Source organism: Sparassis crispa (assembly GCF_003851025.1).
Source record: "Sparassis crispa DNA, contig_000013F, whole genome shotgun sequence".
NCBI lineage: Eukaryota > Fungi > Basidiomycota > Agaricomycetes > Polyporales > Sparassidaceae > Sparassis > Sparassis crispa.
In genome coordinates this window covers 416,091-434,762 of record NW_020939760.1, presented here as the reverse complement: position 1 = coordinate 434,762, position 18,672 = coordinate 416,091, and the positions used below count along the sequence as shown (strand labels likewise).

Here is an 18,672-nt window from a genome sequence, read left to right as displayed (position 1 = left end):
TTCAGAATAGCTTATCCTTTATCTTGCGTCGTTCAACTACGATCTCTTTATACACCCTGGAATCCGCGCGTTAACCTGAGCTTAGGCCACCATGTCCGATGTATTCGACGATAATGAGCCTGTCATCGTCGACTGTGACGTCCTCGAGGCGGCTAAGGAGAACATCCAGCCGCTCGCTGCTGGGCGTCGAGTGACAGCTCTCTCTGCTATCTTGTCTACTCCGCACGCACAGCGCGAAAGTCGGCTCGCCTCTACTCGTAATCGTCTCCGGATCAACGTGGAAGTCGCTCTTGAGGACGAAGACGATGATCCTCTTGAGGCGTACTGCCGATTCGTATACTGGACCGTGGAGAACTACCCACAAGGCCACAGCGCCGAATCCGGTCTATTAGAGCTGCTCGAGGAAGCAACCAGAGTTTTGAAGGACAACAGAGGAGGCATATGGAGGGGTGACATGAGATATTTGAAGCTGTGGGTACTCTACGCCAGCTATGTCGAGAAGCCCGCGATCATCTTCAAGTTCCTGTTGGTGAATGAGATAGGAACAAGTCACGCATTGTTGTACGAGGAATTTGCGAATGTCTTGGAGCGAGCAGGGAGGTTAGTGGCCGTCCAACTGTCTTGTACGCTCTCACTTACGATGATCGTAGGCGAAACGAAGCAGACGAGACGTACCTGCTCGGTATTGCTCGGAAAGCCTCGCCGGCCGAGCGACTTGAAAGTAAACATCGTGATTTTCAGAAGAGGATGATGGCTTCCTTTACTCATCCTGCTCCTGTGTCCGAACCTGCACCACCGCTCACGTCGTCGACATCGACAAAGCGGAGTGTCTTGGCAGAGACAGCCACCTCTACCCCATCCACGTCTCGTCACCAAACACGCTCCGCGACGAGGAACGCGTCCGTCACAGGGGATGTATTTACCACACCTCCTTCAGCAGTCGCGCCACATTCCAATGCGCGCTTGGAAATCTTCCTCGATCCCTCTGGGTCGCCTGAAAACGACCCAACTCTGGCCGAAACTTCTTGGCCAGAGTTGGGTACGCGTAAATCACGCATCAAAGAAAATATTCCTGAAGTTAAGAAGGCTGCAGGGACGACTCTGCGCCAGCCAGGACGACCCCAGCGGACTGTTGCTGCTGCTGCACCGAGGATGGCTGTCTACAGAGATCCCGATCCCGATCAAGCAGCTGATGCTCAAGAAATGCCGCCGCCGCCTGTGCCCGCGACACGGAAGCATGAGAAGGCAAAGAGCTCTATCACTGTTTTCCGCGACGAAGACGAGAAGAAGAGCCAGCCGTCTTCCTCTTCAAAGAAATGCGAAATGAGTTCTAGTATGATCTTCCGTGACGAGGATGAGGTCGACGGCACGCAGGGTCCTTCGACTCAGAATCGCGATAAGATAAAAGGCGCTATTACTGTCTTTTGTGACGAGGTCGAGGTTGAGGTTACGCAGGCTGCTACGGCAGAGAAACATGAGAAGGCAAAGATTTCTACTTCTGTTTACCGTGACAAAGAAGGGGACACGGGCGAACAGGTATCTTCGACGAAGAAACATGAGAAGGGAAAGAGCTCTATCACCGTCTTCCGTGACGAGGATGGGGATCAGGGTAAGCAGACGTCCTCGCCGTCGAAGTTTACGCCGTTTCGCGACGAAGAGGTACGCTGTTCTGTACTTTTTTGAACCTCTCGTTACTGATCCTTCTGTAATATCAGTCGCCTGTTCCCTCTTCCACCTCATCAACTTCCACTGCTTTAAGCACTGTGATGAAGGTCAAGGCAGTCGGAGCGCGGCGAGAAGCCCCTACCTCGACTGAGGCCGAGGCGTTGCGGAAGGATCCGTTCAAGAATTATAGTGCTGACGAGAAGCCAGTTGCAGATCAGGATTGATGGTTCTGACGATTTACTGACAATATCTCCATCTCAGCCATTGTACTTATATGCTGTTTTTTTCCTATAGTTTGCATAGTGGATGATCGACGACTTTGACGTATTATTGCTAACGCCATATCTATTTAAACTTAACCAAGTGCTTATATTCTGTTTTCGCTGTACCTTGCATCGTGGATGCAGCGTTGAGGGTGAAACAGAGGACTGCGACCCCGCGCGCCGGCAATAATTTCGATCGACGCGACGCGTCGGAGAGTCACATGATCGTTCCGTAGATCGGGATATCTAAGATGAGATACGCAGCGGAGCAACTGCGCTTGGACTTTATAACATCGATTACCTTCCCTTTTGCTTCACAATTACATTGCCCAAGGACTGAATATTTGAAATTGAAAGATATGTCGTTCAAGAAGGGAGACGTATACCCGTGCAACCCGACGACCGCGCGCGGAGAGTCCACGAAACTCAGTGCGAGCGAGGACAAGATCGTCTATACGAATGGAAGGACTGTTATTGTAAAACCTCGGTTAATCCTCAGCTATATTTGAAATCTCACGAATGTCCGTAGATTCGCGACTTGAAGGTTTGAATAATCCAGGGTGATTTATCGTTGGGGTCACCGTTGAGCGTACATGCATAGAATCCGGCGATCGCGACGACTTATGCAGGACATGTCCCAAACACCACTGTCGCTCGCATATCTCCTTCAGGGTACTACTGTGCATCTGCAGACGTCACTGGCACAGGTGAGCTCGTGCACATAAGCTTAGTCTGATACGCTTGACTTGACGCGATGATGCGTTTTGTCGTACAGTACGGGTGTGGGACGTAGTCGGCGAAGATCAAGTGCTCAAGGGAGAGTACAAGGTCATCTCCGGACGCGTGTATGTACCGCCGATTGATCTCAGGAGTCACTTCTCATCGTGCGCGAAGGAAGGATCTGGCTTGGGACGGAGAGAGCAAGCGGATCATAGCTGTTGGCGATGGCAGAGACAAGTGGGTGATCAACCTTGAATTGTAGCTTGCTCAAGTACATCTTACTTTGGTGCTTCAGGTTTGGTCACGCCTTTATGATGGATACAGGATCTTCAACAGGAGAGATTATCGGGCACTCTAAAGTATAATTGTGATTTTCGCACAGATTGGAAGGCAGTAAATAACTTTGTTACGCCTTTCAACTCAGATCATAAGCGCCGTGGCGATACGACATCAGAGACCATTCCGCGCCGCGACCGCTTCGGACGATGCTACGATCGTCTTCCACCAAGGTGACTGAAATACTTGCATTGTTATATTTTTCTCTAAGCAGTTTCGCAGGCGCACCATATAAATACGATAAGACCATCAAGACGCACACGAAGTTCGTGCAAGACGTGCAATATGCGCCGTCGGGGGATCAATTTGCTAGCGTCGGCTCAGACTCGAAGATCTTCCTCTACGATGGGAAGACGGGCGAGACGCTCGGTGAGTTCACGGAAAGCCCGCACACGGGCAGCATCGTGAGTGCTTCCATGGCTATCGATTGTTAAGGCGTTGACGGTGCAGTTAGATGGCATGTAGCTGGAGCCCAGATAGCAAATCGCTTTCAACGTCGTCTGCGGATTGTACCGTTAAGCTCTGTGCGTACCCAGCAAATATTTAACAGACACCTGGCTCAATTGCAACGCGTCTGGTGTGATATGACCCAACTGACTATGCAGGGGATGTCGAGACTCGCAAGGCAACATCCAGTTGGTCATTAGGGTCGGGCGTCAGCAACCAGCAAGTTGGAAATGTCTGGACAGGTGGAGACGAGATCGTCTCTTTGTCCATCTCGGGCAACCTAAACATCTTCGACAAGCGCGTCAAGGACAAGCCTGCTCGTGTGCTCTACGTGAGTGTTATTTGTTTTATTCAACTGTAATATTCTTATATTCATATATTGTTGTAGGGACCACAGAAGGCCATTAATACTGCGGTATCGACTGCCCCTGGTACGTTCCTCGCCGGCACAACGGACGGACGGGTGTTCGCCTTCTCCGAGTCTTACTCGCCGGTCGAAGGACAGAGCCACTCCAACTACGTCGCAGGGCTAGCCGCTGCGGCCAACGGCAAAGTCTACTCCGTAGGGTACGACGATTGCGTGCGGGAAATCGACAGCAGGAGCAGCAGCTTCGTGTGCGTATCTCGTGCCCTCAATCCCGTCATATTGCGCTGACCCGTGTTGAACGGTGTACAGGCCGGCATCGAGCCCAACCGCTTCACAGCCCAAGTCCGTCGCGGTGGCCGGCGACTCCACGGTCTTCGTCGCGGAGACTAGTAGCGTCGAGGCTATCCGTTCGAACCAAAAGGTTTTCGAGCTCCAAGCGAAGTTCCCGCCTAGCTCGGTTGCAGCCTCAGGCTCAGTTATCGCTGTGGGTGGCGAGGTACGCATGTTCTGAGGCAGCCCTGCACTGTTGAACATTTATTGGGCTTGAATCGCTGTTTGCAGGACCAGAAGGTCCGTCTGTACGGCTGGGACGGCAAGACGCTCAGCGAGACCGCAACGCTGGAGGGGAACAAGGGCAACGTGAGCGCACTCGCATTCTCGCCCAACGGATCGCTGTTAGCTGCGGGCGACTCGAGCGGGAAGATCGTACTGTTTGACGTAAAGGAACGGAAGGTATGTAACCGCTCACTCGTTCACCGCCTCCGATGTTGACCACCTGACTAGGCGATTACCTCACGCTGGTCCTTCCACACCGCGCGTATACATTCATTGGCGTGGACGAGCGACGGCCAGCACTGCGCCTCAGGCTCGCTCGACACGCACGTCTACGTGTGGAGCGTACAGAAGCCGATGCGCAACATGGCGATCAAGAATGCCGGGCCTGGGGGTGTCAGTGCCGTGTTCTGGCTTAAGGATGGTGAGCTTGCGAGCGCGGGCGCCGATGGGTGCGTGCGGGTCTGGAGCATCACGTTCCACGCGTAGTACAAGGATTAACGATACTGATAATGTACGATGAGAAGCATACGTTTGTATAACTACACGGTGTTCGATATCACGGCCGATATACGAAGCACTTGATCTAAACAAGATCCTGGCGGATCGTACGAACCAAATACCTTCCAGAGATCCGCAAGACTCGGATGACACCCTTGATGACGCCAGATGATGGTATGCGATGGTTTTACAATGCAGTCATTGAAACATCGTACGTATGCAGAGACAAAGAGACCTATAGATGACAGCAAGGCATGGAGCGGATGAAAACCGAGAAAAGGAGTGAGGATCGCGCAGCGCGGAGGCACGAGCGGATTATTTTAGCGAAAATGCGAGACGAAGGAAGTAAACACGGCACGGATCCGTTCTCTTCTACCCTCCTCTGTCCACCTCTCAACATAGGACTCTCACCGATTAAGCGCCCATATCCGCTGCTGCACGCAGCTCGCCCAATCGCTGCCCGCACCGCTCAGTCGAGGTTGGTCTCAGCGGTTTTATCCTCCACGGTGTCGAAGTTCTCTACTAAATCCGGCACGTCGTCGTCGTCATCGTCAACCGCGCCCGCGTTCTGCGGTCGTTGCTGGCTCTGCTGGATGGCCTGGTAGGACTCGGCAAGCTTGCGGAGGGACGCGAGCGAGTCGGGGCCGAGCTGGTTGAGGATGCCGGGAACGAGCTCGGTGAGCTCCTTCACGTGGCCCGCGCCGTACACGGCGAATGTATTGGCGGCAACGGCCGCGTGCACTGCAGCGCGGTTCGCAGACACAAGCGGGGTCGATGCACCCGATCAGCCTGCGGATACAGCAGAGAAGGTGCGGGGGCGTACCTTTGGGCGCGGTGAAGTGCAACACGTTCCCGTCCTCCCTGAACATATTGACCTCCTCGACGCCGGGAATGGGCTGCACGTTGAGCTTCTTGAGTGCGCCCTGGAGCTTTTTGTCGTCCTGCGCTGTCGAGGGCTTCGCCTTCCGGACGATCTTGCGTCGTACAGTGCCCTTCCCACCTGCGGCGCGAAAGAGCGGTCGAATGCGTAAGCGACGGTGGAATGGGTCGGGGACATCGAGGGTGACAACGAGCTCACCGATCCTGTTGGCTGCGGCCTGCGCCTGCAGCTTGGCTAATTTTGCTGGATCCATCGTGTAAGAGGAGGATCGGGGTCAACGACTCTGCGGAGGAATTTTGGACTCGAGATGCGTGTGCGCGTCCTCAAGAAAATAAGGTTCACCCACAACACGACCACACAACGCACCAATAAAACCCACGCGAGCATCTCATTAGCCGCCCATAATATCTTTTGAGTCAATTTCTCTCTCTGTGCTGCGATGTCCAAGCCTTCGTTTTTTATTCGCCCGGCTACAGTAGAGGATGTCGTACGTGCGTTGTTTCACATATTCCCGTAAGATCCTAATTTCGCAAGCACTGGCAGGATGCCATCCTGCACCTGATCATCGCTCTTGTATGTCATTTGTTCGCTTATACACTCTCTACCTCGCACCTAGGGCTGATGCTGCTTGTCGAGTCAGGCGACGTATGAAAAGGCGCCCGATTCCGTCAAGGCTACCCCAGAACTTGTCAGTCTGTTTCTTGGTAATCTTGGGCTATCCCTTCACGCAGGAATTGCAGCTGCGCAAGAATCTTTTCGAGACACCGTACGCGCACACTCTCTTGGCCTTCGCGGGCACTCTCTCTGCTCCCGGAAAACCTATAGGCATGGCTATGTATTTCTTCAATTATTCCACCTGGACTGGACGCCCAGGCTTGTATGTACGTACGCCAGGCCTGAGCCGCCTTTGCAATGCTATTCGTTTCTGGTCCTGATACGTGCTTGAAGCTCGAGGATTTGTACGTCGAGCCTGAATATAGAGGTACCGGTGTCGGCAAGGCGTTGTTCGGCGAGCTGGGAAGAATCGCGCAAGAGAAGGTAGCCCTAGTGTGAGTTATACGCACGAAGAGCTGAATCGTTGTTTGCTAGAAATGCGGTCGCTTGGACTGGTCGGTGTTGAAGGTGAGTCGTCTTTAAATAATCGTTGAATGCTTACACACATTCTTTTGCATGTGCAGTGGAACCAGCCGTCTATAGATTTTTACGAGCAGAAGCTGAAGGCAAGTGCCATGTCCGAGTGGATGGGCATGCGGCTGGACGAAGAGGGAATCGAGAACCTGAAGACGTTTGCCCAACAAGTTCAGAACTGATCTAGAATTATATACATGTTGGGGTAGAAGTCCTGATAAATGTTGTATACTGTCCACGAAATGCCGTTGTCGACTGATGACCTCTGGTGGACGCACATAAAGAACGCCAGAGCATCGTTGGTCTCGGGGACGCCATACACGATTTTCCCTCTTCAAAGGAGTGCCGGTGAATTTACAAGATGGAATCGCACAAGGCCCACCACAACTCTGATCAGATACGTACATACGGTGAAGAGAACGATTAAACACCGTCATAGCTCGCTCCGCCAGCCTGGTCAGCAGAAAAGAGCCAAAGCGTCAAAGCTCAGTAAATTAAATCATGTAGATGCACCACAGACCTTCCGCAATCGAGCGACGATCGGCTCTTCCTTGAGATCGTCGTTCTCTCGCGCCGCAACCTCGATAGAGTACGCGTGCAACACGCTCTTCACGTCCCCGGAATGCACTGAGCTCTAGACAACCGCATATAAGCCTATCGCACGCGCGTAAATGTATTCAGAAAGCGTTCGCGCCTTGGCCTTGCGCATGATCTTGCACTGCGGTCCAACCCACACCACATAGATGAATTTCTCGCGCTTAGACTCTTTGTCGTTCGCGTACTGGACCCGGGCGTATGCGTAGGACGCCGTGGAGTCGTTCAGCTGTTCGCGCAGCTCATCCAGTCCTCCGGTCCCCGTCGCCGTTAGGTGCAGCTTGTCAGAGCGATCGGACTGCCATGGTGGTAATGGCACGCGTCGACGGGAAAAGTGAGCTCGGTACAAACCACGGCTTGGTGCGATTGTGCGCACCTCGTAATCGAGGAGCAGCCAGTTCGTCTCCGTCTTGTCGTCGCGCACATCCTGGTACGCTGCATCCAGCGCGTCGGGTGTCACGCGACGTCGATCCTCTGCAGCCGCGCTGAAGGCACGCACCTTCGCCGATCTTCGTGTCCGAAACGTCGGCCATGGTGGACAAGAAGGAGTGAACTTGAAGAGGAAGAGATCACGAAAGCGAGGGCGAGATTGAAAGCAGGCCTTGATCAAGCCAAGTAGAGGTACCTATACGAGCAAGGCTGTCCTGCTCCCGTGCGATTATCATAGTAATCGACTCCATCTCTCACCAATCAGAATTCTCTGTTTCTACTGCAGTCGGAGTTGAAAATATACTTATTTCTGCAGTGGCTGGGTTCCAAAATTTACTGGCTCGCTTCCCGGACGAGGACCTGAGCCAGTTACGGACAGACGCTTGTGGAAGCCTGGCGGGGAATGCCGAATAGGGCCGGAGGATGAGGCGGCGCAGCGGCCGCATCAGAAGCGCCCAAAATCACCTTTTCAGAAACCAACGCTAGGCCTGACGCGGACCGCGGAGGCAAAAAAAGCGGTGAGGCCTCACGGACATTTTGGGCCAAAGACGGCCTTTTCCCAACGGACATTTTTGCCCTCTCCGGATCAGGCCTATTCACCAATTGTCGGGGGTCCTCTCGACCGCCATGCTCACCATTCGGCGCTCCCTAACGATCACCGGGCCCGCAGCGCGCACCTTCATCAACCTCTACTCGACTGTCTCGGGCCTGACACGCAAGAACTGGCGCACAGGTGGAGGACCAGCACCCCTCTCGCTCGTGCACGATCCCGACGCGGCAGACTCATCTGCTGTGCACACCCCGCCTCCACGGCGGAAGAAACATGCACAGGGCCCTACACCAGAAGAATTCTCAGCGCACCGTGCAGCGATGAAGCAGGCATTCCCGGAGGGCTGGGCGCCGCCGCGCAAACTCTCACGCGACGCGATGGACGGGCTGCGCTCGTTGCACGCGACGGACCCCGAGCTGTTCACCACGCCCGTCCTCGCGGAGCGGTTCTGCATCAGTCCGGAGGCCGTGCGCCGCGTTTTGAAGAGCAAGTGGACGCCGACGCGGGAGCAGCGCGCGCGTTTACTGGAGCGTGAGCGGCGCGGCAGGGAGGAGTGGATAGCGCAGAGGAGGCTGGACGAGAGGCGGAAACAGCTGGAGCTTGAGAGGCAGATGGGACGGGTGAGGGGGGTGAGCCGGAAGGACAAGTTGTCGTTGACCTAATGGCAATCAGATATCTATGCGTGTCTGCACGATGCCCAGTAGTGAAGCTTAGTTTACTTCCTTGCAGCACACCATACCCTAATAAATCCAGCCACTATGCTATCGCCTCAACACGCTTGTAGGAACACTTGGAATGCGACGTTGCCGAGAATATAGAAGATCTAAGTAGTGCAACTCTATTTACCTCGGGGCGGATGAGATGGAGACGTCCCAGTCTAGATGGGACATTGTCCTATGCGACTATGCCAATGATGGAACCCGGTCAAGATACACGCGTAATGCGAAAGAGCTGCCAGGACAACGTGGAAATGGAATATCTGGTGGGACGCAAAGAAGTGGTCGAACGTCCCTGGCGAAAAACGTTCCGGGATACGGTTCGCACTGAATATCAGGGTGAAAAAGACCACAGCAGGTTAGTCACTGGAAAGTAAGGGATGGCAAGCTACGCACTACAGCAGCGCTCCCGAGATGTAAAGGAAACCGGAGATGAGGAGCCATCGGAAGCCCATCTCATAACAAAGCCTGCCGAAGCCGTGCATGACCAACCCGTGCGAGACCGGGAAGACGGCAGCGAGCCCTAGTGCAATGAACACCTTTGTGCGCGCGCCTCTGTGGGTTGGCTTGCGGTACTCCGGGTTGAGTACGATGTAGGCGGCACCTGGTCAGAGCGACGCGGCTAAGTCGAGTGTCGGAGAGGCATTATGATATGCTTACCGAGACCCGCGACAATGATGAGCGAGGAGTAGAATATTTGGTAGTACTTGTCGCAGTAGAAGCCGTAGTGGACGCAAGGAATGAACGACCCCACGATCAGCACTGCAGTGTCCAGACGAGTCAGTGGTTTCAATATACAAACTTGAGCAAGTACCTACCGACGATGCCCCCGTAATCGACGGCATTACATCGAGACGATATCTATGCATCAGCCAAGCTCAGTAGGGAACGAATGGAGGGACCGTCGACATACCTCTTGCGAGTGCACGGCGAACGTGTGGAAGAACGCGCTCGAGAGCAAGCAGATCACAGCACTCGAAAGGAAGATCATAAACGCTACTACATCTACTGCGGTCGCGGATTCGTAGTGGACAAAGTACACCTGCTGGAACGTGCACAGCAGCGCAGCGAAAAGCACCGCGCCCCCGAGGTGGCTGTGGATGTTTACTTCACGAAACAACAGTTTAGTGTATTCATAAATGAACGGAGTACCTCGAAGATTCACTCGCCTGTCTCATTATGCAAATCTAGTCCGTAAGAATCAACGCCATCAGAGTCGGACCATAGATCGTCGGCGCCCAAGCGTCGAGGATAAGAAAACTTTCACGTACATCCAAAAACCGAAGCGGCACAACCCCGCCAGCTGGACTGGACCCTAGATGTGCATAGGTTGAGTTTGCCATAGTCTGCCGGTGTTTAGCCGCAGCGACCAGCCGAAGCCGGGGAGTGGACGGTCGCTCACCTTCTGTACCCCGTCAGGATATATTCGTTATCTTTTTGCCAGTCAGGGATCTCCAGCCATGTCAACGTCCTGCGAGTCGGCTTTATGGGATGGAGTTCTACTGGTGTTCCGGGTAAGTCTGGTGCGCCCTCGGAGGTTTGACTCTATGGGTAGCGGTAGGTAGGTCCATGGTCAGAAAATGGTTGGCGGAATGACTCACGATCTTTCCATTAAGTTTTGTACCAAGAGACGGCATTTTCTACGCTCTATATTGCAAAGTCTATTCGCTGGACAGAAGGAAAGAGCGCTGCTAGTTGAGCAGGCTGCTGCGCGCCGACGCGCTCTGGAAGACACGTCTCCACGTGATATCCAAACAAGAATAATTCCATTGGACAAGACGAGGATCAGTATGCATTCGGACGGACGTGGGTTAAGTAAACTATGCACGAGCCATGCTACACATTGCTTGCAATCCAATCCAAGGTGAGGCGTACGCTAGGGAGGTAACGCGGAATATGCCAAGGTATGAAACCGCCGATCCAGAGACAGATGTAACCCGACGAAAATCACGACGCAGATGTGTTGGAGATACGGAAGATGCGCGATAGTAGTCCGTGAGCAAGATGTGAACGAATCGATAAGTCAATGTAGCAGACGTAGATGTGGGAAACAGATGCGGGAAACATATGTATGAGAGACGAGATAAATCGGCCACCGCGACACAGGGATCCTATTCGGTGGACGTGTCAGTGTGGGGCACTGAGTATGTGACAACGATAATGCACGGCCAATCGATGGAAGTGTGCTGAGGGTATCGTGAAGTCGCCATCAATGCTTCACTTCGATGACGGCATCGGAGGAACTGTGCTTCGGCAGCCTCTTCGACGCTGCATAGCGCTTTCCTGACGGGGACGGTGAAGAAAAGGTGAACGTAGAATGAATCCCCTCGCGCTCAGGAGTGGCGGAGGTGGAGACGCTTTCTCTAGGGCGAACAGGAGACACCGACTTCAATACCGGTACCGGAGAAACGCCGCGAGAAGTCTCTGTGCCTCCCACCTCCAATGCCTGAGTAGCATAGCACAAAGATTAGAAGGATATAAGAAATAATAGATAAACGTGCGTACCTTCGTGAGGACATCCTTGACGTCTTCAACAAGAGCAACGAGATCGGCCTCCAATGACGGCACCGCTTCATACGCCTCTGAAATATCCGCAAGCGGAAGCACCGTCAACTCGTAGCAACGCGAGTTGATTGCGCCTTGTGACACGCCATCTCGGTCTGTTCTCTCGTCCACCTCTTCCACGACCCGCGGCAGTGAAGGCGATCGCCTGGCCCGGCTGGGTCCCGCGCCCCCAACTCGCTTCGACCCTCCGCGTTTTTTATCGGCCACAACGCGGACCCTTGCAGCTGACGTCGTTTTCTCGACGCGATTCTTGGAGTCCTTCGACTCCTTTGCCTTCTTCGAAGGTGGCGGAGCATGAATTTTGGTGGCCAACACATTGGTTTTGCGTTTCTTGCTTGATAACTCCGTATTGGAGCGTAGGCCGGTTAACGGGTCGATGTTTTCCTTGTCAGGACGGAAAACAATCAGGGAACTAGCATTGAGAGGAGCGATAGCTCTCATGGGAGATGGTGTGGCCACCTCTGCAGAGGTCTCGACCTCAGATGGAGGCGCATCATCACGGAAAATCGTGAAAGCCATTTGCGGTGTGGAAGAGGGCGAGAGTAGGTGCAGACACGTACAGCCAAGCAGATGTCGTCTGGTGGCGATGGTGGAAGTAGAGATGAGGAGAAGGCGAGGGGGTATAAGCCACGGCTTCAAACTCCGATGCTCCGACAGCCAAGCTGCCGGGCGTCTGGTAGTAAGCCTAGCGGACGTGATATGGCCCTCGAGTCTTGGCCTTCCCATTGTTTGACACGAGGTGGACCCACAAAAGCCACAGTCGGCATAAATAATTTATAATGGTCAGTGGCGTCTTATTCATGGAATAGTCAGAAGAGGGTCTTTTGACCGCTCCAATAGTAGCTCTCGGATTTCCACCATGGCACCAAGGAAAGCGTCCTTCGTCCTCTCTACCAAACGACCATCCGTCTATGCCGGAGGAAGTATGTATAACGAGTGTATGTGAATATTTCATAGGTGATTATTATATTCCGTTCACAAGCCTCCAAAACTACTGTGGCCTATGCATGATGACTCAACCGACATGCAATTGTCGAAGCGCAGGAAGAACGGTTCAGGGGATTTTTTTGTTCGCAGGAGGACTGGCATCCAAACACCGACAGAAACTCGTAAGTATTATTATGTATTTAGTTGAAGCTGTCCAGTGCTAATAAACGATGTCCAGGGTATCCCGCCCCGCGTTCGAGGTGTCGAATGGATTTAGCATTCTTTTCCTGAAGACAAACGACTGATATCATGTTCTGCCTCAAATGTGTGTAAGTTACCGCCGCAACTATTTGGATAAATTCACGGAATTTAGCTCCCCCGAGAAGCCAAGAGGCCATTCCCAAAGTGGTCTCCCTTGTACTACTTTATGATCTGGATTGGGCCTTGCGATATCAGATTGATATGCTAAGCGAGATAGACAATAACGAGGTCAGTTTTGAGGAAGATCAAGCAGATTTTCCTCCGTCCCAACTCACTCTCGATGCGTCGAACGTATGTCGCAAGGACAGTTGTCCAGACGACACGGTGAACGTTCCCCAGACTACATACCCCACCTTAAATTACATCTCGTCCACGTTGCAGCACTGCGTGAAGCTAGGTGAAAACACAGGCTGTCGCTCGTCGTGCAAGAGCAGTGAACCTAGTCACCTTCCTTTTACATCGAGATGAGTGAGCTCCGTCTGAATCTGCCTCCTTTGCCGCGCGACGGCTTTGAACCGAACCACCTCGACCTCCGCTTAGAAGCACAGCGTCTGCACTGCCAGCAGCTCTTTTTACACCTTCTGGCTATTTCAATCATGAGTCTCAACAGATCTAAAAAGCCGTATAGCGTGAGTCACTCTTTGTCGTCCTGTTGAAAGCAGACTCATCACTACCCTCCCAGCGACCCGCATCCCGCCCGCGAGGCTCAGAGGGCGAATGGCTTCATGACAAAGCTCCTGGAGTGTCTCCAGCCGCTTCCAACATCAACGCAACCTCGACCATTCCCACTTCGAAGCTTATTATCTCGAACCTGCACTACGAATTGACACCCAAAGACCTGACTGTGCGCTCCTACCTCCTTCTCGCGCATGCCCGGTTGACGGTTTCCCCTGACTCTCGCAGCAAATCTTTGGACAAATTGGCACGCTTGTTCGTGAGCCATTGATCAGGGTACGAAGCTCCGACTGCACCACGTTCACCTGAAAGAGACCGATCGCGCCCCCTTTCGATTCGTTCGCGTTTGAAGTACGACCGCAGCGGCCGTTCGTCCGGTGTAGCCATCATCACCTTTGAAACGTCCGAGGATGCTGCAGCTGCGAAGCAGCGGTTTGACGGAAAATTGGCCAAGGGTAAAGTCGCCTGTTACCGCGCCTACTGCGGTGCTCACTCCCTCAAATCATCGGACTGATCCTTATCTCTTTCTTCAGGTCAACCTATGTCGATTGCATTCCACGCGGGTGCACCACATCGCCCACGGCAGAACCGCGCGGCCAGCGCACCGTCATCCCTCCTTAACCGCATACAAAAGCCACCTCTGCTCGATCGACTGGGCGGCAAGGGTGCAAAAAGCCAGGCGCCAGCGCCTGCTATGTAAGTTGCTCTAATGCGATTACACTATGCGTAGCTCGCTCATCTACGGACACAGTAGGACTGGACCGGGACCTATCCGGACGAAGGCGGCTCGCCCCCCACGAGTGCCCAAGAAACCGAAGACGGCGGCGGAGCTTGATATGGAGATTGATGCATTCATGAAGGACGATGTTGCACCCACACCGGCCGCGCCGCCGCCGCCGCCGCCGACGTCTGCAGCTGCGCCTGTCGAGGAGGATGTCGAGATGGCGTGATGGCGTGAAGTTCCGGTTGCTCGTATCTTCCTGTTTTCTCTTAGTTTCCGTACGCCTATCCCCCACTTCGTGGTATGTATATAGCTGGGTTCGCTCTAGTTTACATGTACATTGTCCACCTGCCTCAGAACGTGTGTTTTGTCTTTCAAGCGCCGAACTCTTCGATATTTCGGCGCTAAAAAACTCGCCTGCTTACAGCGAACTTAGCAGCTGCGCCTGTCGAGGAGGATGTCGAGATGGCGTGATGGCGTGAAGTTCCGGTTGCTCGTATCTTCCTGTTTTCTCTTAGTTTCCGTACGCCTATCCCCCACTTCGTGGTATGTATATAGCTGGGTTCGCTCTAGTTTACATGTACATTGTCCACCTGCCTCAGAACGTGTGTTTTGTCTTTCAAGCGCCGAACTCTTCGATATTTCGGCGCTAAAAAACTCGCCTGCTTACAGCGAACTTACACAGCGTACCGTCGACGTCATCTCCAACCTTCGGATTTGTTTCTGCCGTATTGTGCCGCGGGTGCATTGAATGATTACTCATTTCTGGGGTTTGTCAAACGATTTCAATGCTCTAATCAGAGTAGCTTTCTAACAAGCCGCTGCAACGGCCGCTAGTCGTTCAATGGCCTTTGCGTCCGAGGGAAATCCGGTGAAATGTCATGTGTGCCACACCATCACGAGAATCTTACTCTCGTGAGTGCTGTGCAACGTTTAGCTTCTCACATGGCCCGGTGACCTGTGAGTTCAGTGGTTTTTACGGGAGACCGCCCGTCTCTTGGGAGAGCACTTGAGAACACATTTAATGCTTCCAGAGCCATGGTCGAACCGTTCGCTCCTCCGGGTTGCTCGATATCTCTTAACAGACAGACGACAACGAGATGGGCCTCTCCGGACTTGCATTGACCTGCTTGGCGGCGATGCCTCTCGTGGGGTCGTTCACTATTCCATCGCCTTCGTCCATCAACAGCGATATCAACCTGCTGTACTATAATGACCTCGACCGTGAGTTTTTCGCTTGATCTGTGCTTGCTTCGCGCTCAAGGTGCTTGACTCTTCTCTGTATCAGTGTATACTGTGAGCGAACACAAGAGCGTGCTCCTGCTTTCTCCTCAGTCACGCTCAGAGGCAGCAGAGGCGTGCGCTACACTCGGTGAAACGTTGTTGCCAGTGAACGAGACATTCTTCCTCCGGGAACTGGTGCATTCGTTGCAGTATCAGGTCTACCAGGGTGCATATGGAGAGGACCAGTTGTATTGGGTCGGCACCAGCGATGCTTGCCAGGCTGTCAATTTCTTTGGCTTAGCGCGTGCAGCGGCATACGATGAAGAGTTGCCTGCGCTTTGCAGCCAGAGCTCGTCATTTGGTGCATCCCCCGCGCCCAGCAATTCACTTACTGTGAACTCAGGAAATCTGACCATCACAGGGTATGAATGCTGTAAAAAACAATTTCACGCTAGCAATTGATTGATAATTTTATCGCCTCAGATTTCGTGACCAACTTTCATTCAGATTTCAAGGAATACCTTATGCAAATCCTCCTGAGAGGTTTACCTACCCAATGTTCTACTCTGGTTCACCAGTGCTCAATGCGACCGCGTTTGGTCCCGAATGTGTGCAGTCAGGTGTCCCGAATAGCAGTGAAGACTGTCTATTTCTAAATATCTGGACACCATTCGTCCCACTCGATGCGTCCACAGTCACGAAGGAGCAGCTCAAACCTATTTTGTTCTGGATACATGGTGGAGCTTTCACTGGCGGGACAGGTTCGGATCCTACATTTGCCGGCGGAAACATGGCTTCGCGCGGGGATGTTGTTGTGGTGACAATGAATTACCGTCTGTCCACCCTCGGTTTCCTGGCTCTCGAAGACGGAACGACAAACGGCAACTTTGGTATCGCTGACCAGGTCACTGCACTCGACTGGGTACGCGAGTACATTGTGGCCTTTGGCGGCAACCCCGATCGCATTACAATTTTTGGCCAGTCCGCTGGCGCAGCGTCTGTCCGCGCGTTGCTGGCTTCCCCGCAGGCGATTGGCAAATACGCTGCAGCGATCCCGATGAGCAATCTAGCTGGCTCTGACTACGCAACCACGTACTCGTCATATTATACTATCCACGAGGTCACGACTGTGGTGGAATCAATTCTCGAGGAGCTAGGGTGCAATGTCACAGATGCGCTCAAATGCTTGAAAGCATGCAATGCATATGACCTAGTTAATCTGAAAAACGTGGCCAGGTGATCCGAGTACTTGATCGTGGTTGCACTCACTCATTCACTGTTACTTACGAAGATTTTTGGTTATCGACGGCACCTATATTATTTATCCTGAGCTCCCATTAAATGGATCGAGAACTGTTGCCAACGTCCATACCATGATTGGGTACATGCGCGATGATGGTAGCTTTTTGATTGACTCCTGCGGTGCGGATGCTTACTTACGTGCATCTGTAGGTGCCGCTTTCATTGGCTATCCCGTAAGCCTTTTGAACGAATTTCGCATGATGGTCTTCATGCCCATCTTCCCAATGCTCTTGCTTTAGACAAACGGTAATTTGACAGCTGGCCTCATTGCCCAGGATCTACCGACCACTGTGGTGAACAATTCGCTCTTTGCACCGTTAACGGGCCCCAATACTACTCTTGACGTGTTTAATGTCACAGCGCGAGTGGGGACGGATGTCGAGTTCCGCTGCCTTGACCAGGCAACCGCGTGGTCTGGCTTGCAGCACAATTTGTTTGAGAGTATTTGGTTATATCAATTCAATCGAAGCTATCAACCTTCAGCGTACAGTCCGAATTACCCTGTTTGCAACGCCCCCGTCAACGCTACCCATCCGTATGGAGATCCATCGCAAGAATACTTCAAGTAAGCAGACTTCTCTTCTGTCTATACAATTTTCTGACATCCACGTAGATGTCACTCCAGCGAGCTCTATTATGTCTTTGGCACTCTGCCGACTTCCGAACCCTACCGTGATGCAGAAGACCTGCCGTTCATGCAGACCACACTCGACACCTGGACGGCATTCGCCCGCACGTATGATCCGAACCCCGACCCGCTCTACCTAGCTGTGCGTGGGTATTGGACCTCCTTCGGGCAGCTTGCACAACAGGCCCAATGGCTCCCTGTCACGAACAAGACGCTTGACACCACACCGCTACGGACGCTCCAGTGGCCGAGCTACATGACAGAATTTGCGGAGCAGGCACAGTGCGAGTTCTTGGGGTATCCGTTGGATTACTTTGGGTGAGCTGTTAGCCCAAATGACTCTCGTGTCGGTATCGCCAATGATTACGATGGATCATTCTTCTACATACATCATCCCAGCTGGTGACATTGCGCAGCTTCGAGTATCGGCTTCAGGAGAGGGCAAGGCTGAGATTGTCCTAAATCACTTTCAGCGCCCAGCGCTCGGCGCCATGCCGCTGATTGATCCCGAATCTACGCGTACTGCCCTAGTAGTTAAGTATGCACCTGTTAGACTCTGCGAACAGATCGCCTCTCTAGACTCAAGCTGGACCGTCGCAAGATGGGGCTCCGTGGATTTGCATTGACATGCCTGTCAATACCTCTTGCAGCACCCTTCAGCGTGCCGTCCACGTCGTCGATAAACAGCGACATTTCGTTGTTGTACTACAATGATCTGGATAGTAAGCGCACAGAAGTAGTTCTTATGTGCATGCGACAAACTGAGCATCGTGGTTTTTATTAGTCTACACTGCTAGCGAGCACAGAAGTGTGCTTCTTCTCTCCCCAAAATCACAGTCGGACTCAGCAAATGCCTGTGCTCAGCTGAATGAAACGTTGCTGCTTGTGAACGAGACGTTCTTTTTGTCTGACTTGGTACCTTTACTCCAGTACCAAGTCTACGAAGGTGCTTATGGGACGGAGCAATTATATTGGGTTGGCGCCAATGGTTCTTGTCAAGCCGTCGATGCCTTGGGCGTGGTAGGTGAGGCGGAGTGCAGTCAGTCATTGCCTACACTCTGCAGCCAGAGCTCGTCATTCGGTGCATCACCTGAACCAGTTAACTCTCTGACGGTACATGCAGGCAATCTATCAATTACTGGGTGAGGTATCTGCAAGAATACTTCGCGATATTCCGCATTTGATACTCCCTGCAACTGTAGATTCCGTGATCAACTATCG

At 52.9% G+C, this 18,672-nt stretch overlaps 10 protein-coding genes across 10 annotated transcripts; 6 read left to right on the top strand and 4 right to left on the bottom strand.

Moving 5' to 3' along the window:
- Nucleotides 1-91: 91 nt before the first annotated feature.
- On the top strand, nucleotides 92-1,889 carry SCP_1401530 (Mitotic spindle checkpoint component mad3; the record flags this gene model as incomplete). Its single annotated transcript, XM_027763860.1, has 3 exons — nucleotides 92-600; nucleotides 651-1,659; nucleotides 1,716-1,889. The coding sequence occupies 3 exons, from the start codon at nucleotides 92-94 to the stop codon at nucleotides 1,887-1,889; spliced, it is 1,692 nt and encodes a 563-aa protein (XP_027619661.1).
- A 398-nt stretch (nucleotides 1,890-2,287) lies between these two features.
- On the top strand, nucleotides 2,288-4,839 carry SCP_1401520 (Uncharacterized WD repeat-containing protein; the record flags this gene model as incomplete). The annotated part of the gene is made up of 14 exons (XM_027763859.1): nucleotides 2,288-2,404; nucleotides 2,458-2,472; nucleotides 2,530-2,635; nucleotides 2,704-2,773; nucleotides 2,823-2,885; nucleotides 2,944-3,007; nucleotides 3,073-3,157; nucleotides 3,207-3,388; nucleotides 3,439-3,508; nucleotides 3,590-3,762; nucleotides 3,820-4,046; nucleotides 4,108-4,294; nucleotides 4,360-4,530; nucleotides 4,582-4,839. 14 exons carry the CDS (start codon nucleotides 2,288-2,290, stop codon nucleotides 4,837-4,839), a joined length of 1,788 nt encoding a protein of 595 aa, XP_027619660.1.
- A 481-nt stretch (nucleotides 4,840-5,320) lies between these two features.
- SCP_1401510 (Nascent polypeptide-associated complex subunit beta) lies at nucleotides 5,321-5,984 on the bottom strand (the record flags this gene model as incomplete). The annotated part of the gene is made up of 3 exons (XM_027763858.1): nucleotides 5,321-5,592; nucleotides 5,675-5,851; nucleotides 5,930-5,984. 3 exons carry the CDS (start codon nucleotides 5,982-5,984, stop codon nucleotides 5,321-5,323), a joined length of 504 nt encoding a protein of 167 aa, XP_027619659.1.
- Nucleotides 5,985-6,170: 186 nt separating this feature from the next.
- Nucleotides 6,171-7,041, top strand: SCP_1401500 (N-acetyltransferase ats1; the record flags this gene model as incomplete). The annotated part of the gene is made up of 7 exons (XM_027763857.1): nucleotides 6,171-6,218; nucleotides 6,275-6,304; nucleotides 6,372-6,419; nucleotides 6,472-6,612; nucleotides 6,680-6,769; nucleotides 6,821-6,853; nucleotides 6,910-7,041. 7 exons carry the CDS (start codon nucleotides 6,171-6,173, stop codon nucleotides 7,039-7,041), a joined length of 522 nt encoding a protein of 173 aa, XP_027619658.1.
- A 241-nt stretch (nucleotides 7,042-7,282) lies between these two features.
- SCP_1401490 (hypothetical protein) lies at nucleotides 7,283-7,986 on the bottom strand (the record flags this gene model as incomplete). Its single annotated transcript, XM_027763856.1, has 5 exons — nucleotides 7,283-7,312; nucleotides 7,380-7,493; nucleotides 7,554-7,751; nucleotides 7,830-7,888; nucleotides 7,953-7,986. The coding sequence occupies 5 exons, from the start codon at nucleotides 7,984-7,986 to the stop codon at nucleotides 7,283-7,285; spliced, it is 435 nt and encodes a 144-aa protein (XP_027619657.1).
- Nucleotides 7,987-8,509: 523 nt separating this feature from the next.
- On the top strand, nucleotides 8,510-9,094 carry SCP_1401480 (hypothetical protein; the record flags this gene model as incomplete). The annotated part of the gene is made up of 1 exon (XM_027763855.1): nucleotides 8,510-9,094. The coding sequence occupies one exon, from the start codon at nucleotides 8,510-8,512 to the stop codon at nucleotides 9,092-9,094; it is 585 nt and encodes a 194-aa protein (XP_027619656.1).
- A 215-nt stretch (nucleotides 9,095-9,309) lies between these two features.
- SCP_1401470 (ADIPOR-like receptor) lies at nucleotides 9,310-10,785 on the bottom strand (the record flags this gene model as incomplete). Its single annotated transcript, XM_027763854.1, has 9 exons — nucleotides 9,310-9,475; nucleotides 9,545-9,752; nucleotides 9,809-9,910; nucleotides 9,967-10,009; nucleotides 10,062-10,255; nucleotides 10,318-10,335; nucleotides 10,420-10,463; nucleotides 10,551-10,693; nucleotides 10,750-10,785. The coding sequence occupies 9 exons, from the start codon at nucleotides 10,783-10,785 to the stop codon at nucleotides 9,310-9,312; spliced, it is 954 nt and encodes a 317-aa protein (XP_027619655.1).
- A 572-nt stretch (nucleotides 10,786-11,357) lies between these two features.
- Nucleotides 11,358-12,439, bottom strand: SCP_1401460 (hypothetical protein; the record flags this gene model as incomplete). The annotated part of the gene is made up of 2 exons (XM_027763853.1): nucleotides 11,358-11,594; nucleotides 11,654-12,439. The coding sequence occupies 2 exons, from the start codon at nucleotides 12,437-12,439 to the stop codon at nucleotides 11,358-11,360; spliced, it is 1,023 nt and encodes a 340-aa protein (XP_027619654.1).
- Nucleotides 12,440-13,365: 926 nt separating this feature from the next.
- On the top strand, nucleotides 13,366-14,526 carry SCP_1401450 (hypothetical protein; the record flags this gene model as incomplete). Its single annotated transcript, XM_027763852.1, has 6 exons — nucleotides 13,366-13,530; nucleotides 13,584-13,745; nucleotides 13,805-13,852; nucleotides 13,929-14,031; nucleotides 14,110-14,272; nucleotides 14,328-14,526. The coding sequence occupies 6 exons, from the start codon at nucleotides 13,366-13,368 to the stop codon at nucleotides 14,524-14,526; spliced, it is 840 nt and encodes a 279-aa protein (XP_027619653.1).
- An 871-nt stretch (nucleotides 14,527-15,397) lies between these two features.
- On the top strand, nucleotides 15,398-17,857 carry SCP_1401440 (hypothetical protein; the record flags this gene model as incomplete). Its single annotated transcript, XM_027763851.1, has 8 exons — nucleotides 15,398-15,521; nucleotides 15,586-15,943; nucleotides 16,005-16,757; nucleotides 16,813-16,919; nucleotides 16,974-16,996; nucleotides 17,063-17,388; nucleotides 17,437-17,769; nucleotides 17,851-17,857. 8 exons carry the CDS (start codon nucleotides 15,398-15,400, stop codon nucleotides 17,855-17,857), a joined length of 2,031 nt encoding a protein of 676 aa, XP_027619652.1.
- Between the last annotated feature and the right edge of the window lie 815 nt (nucleotides 17,858-18,672).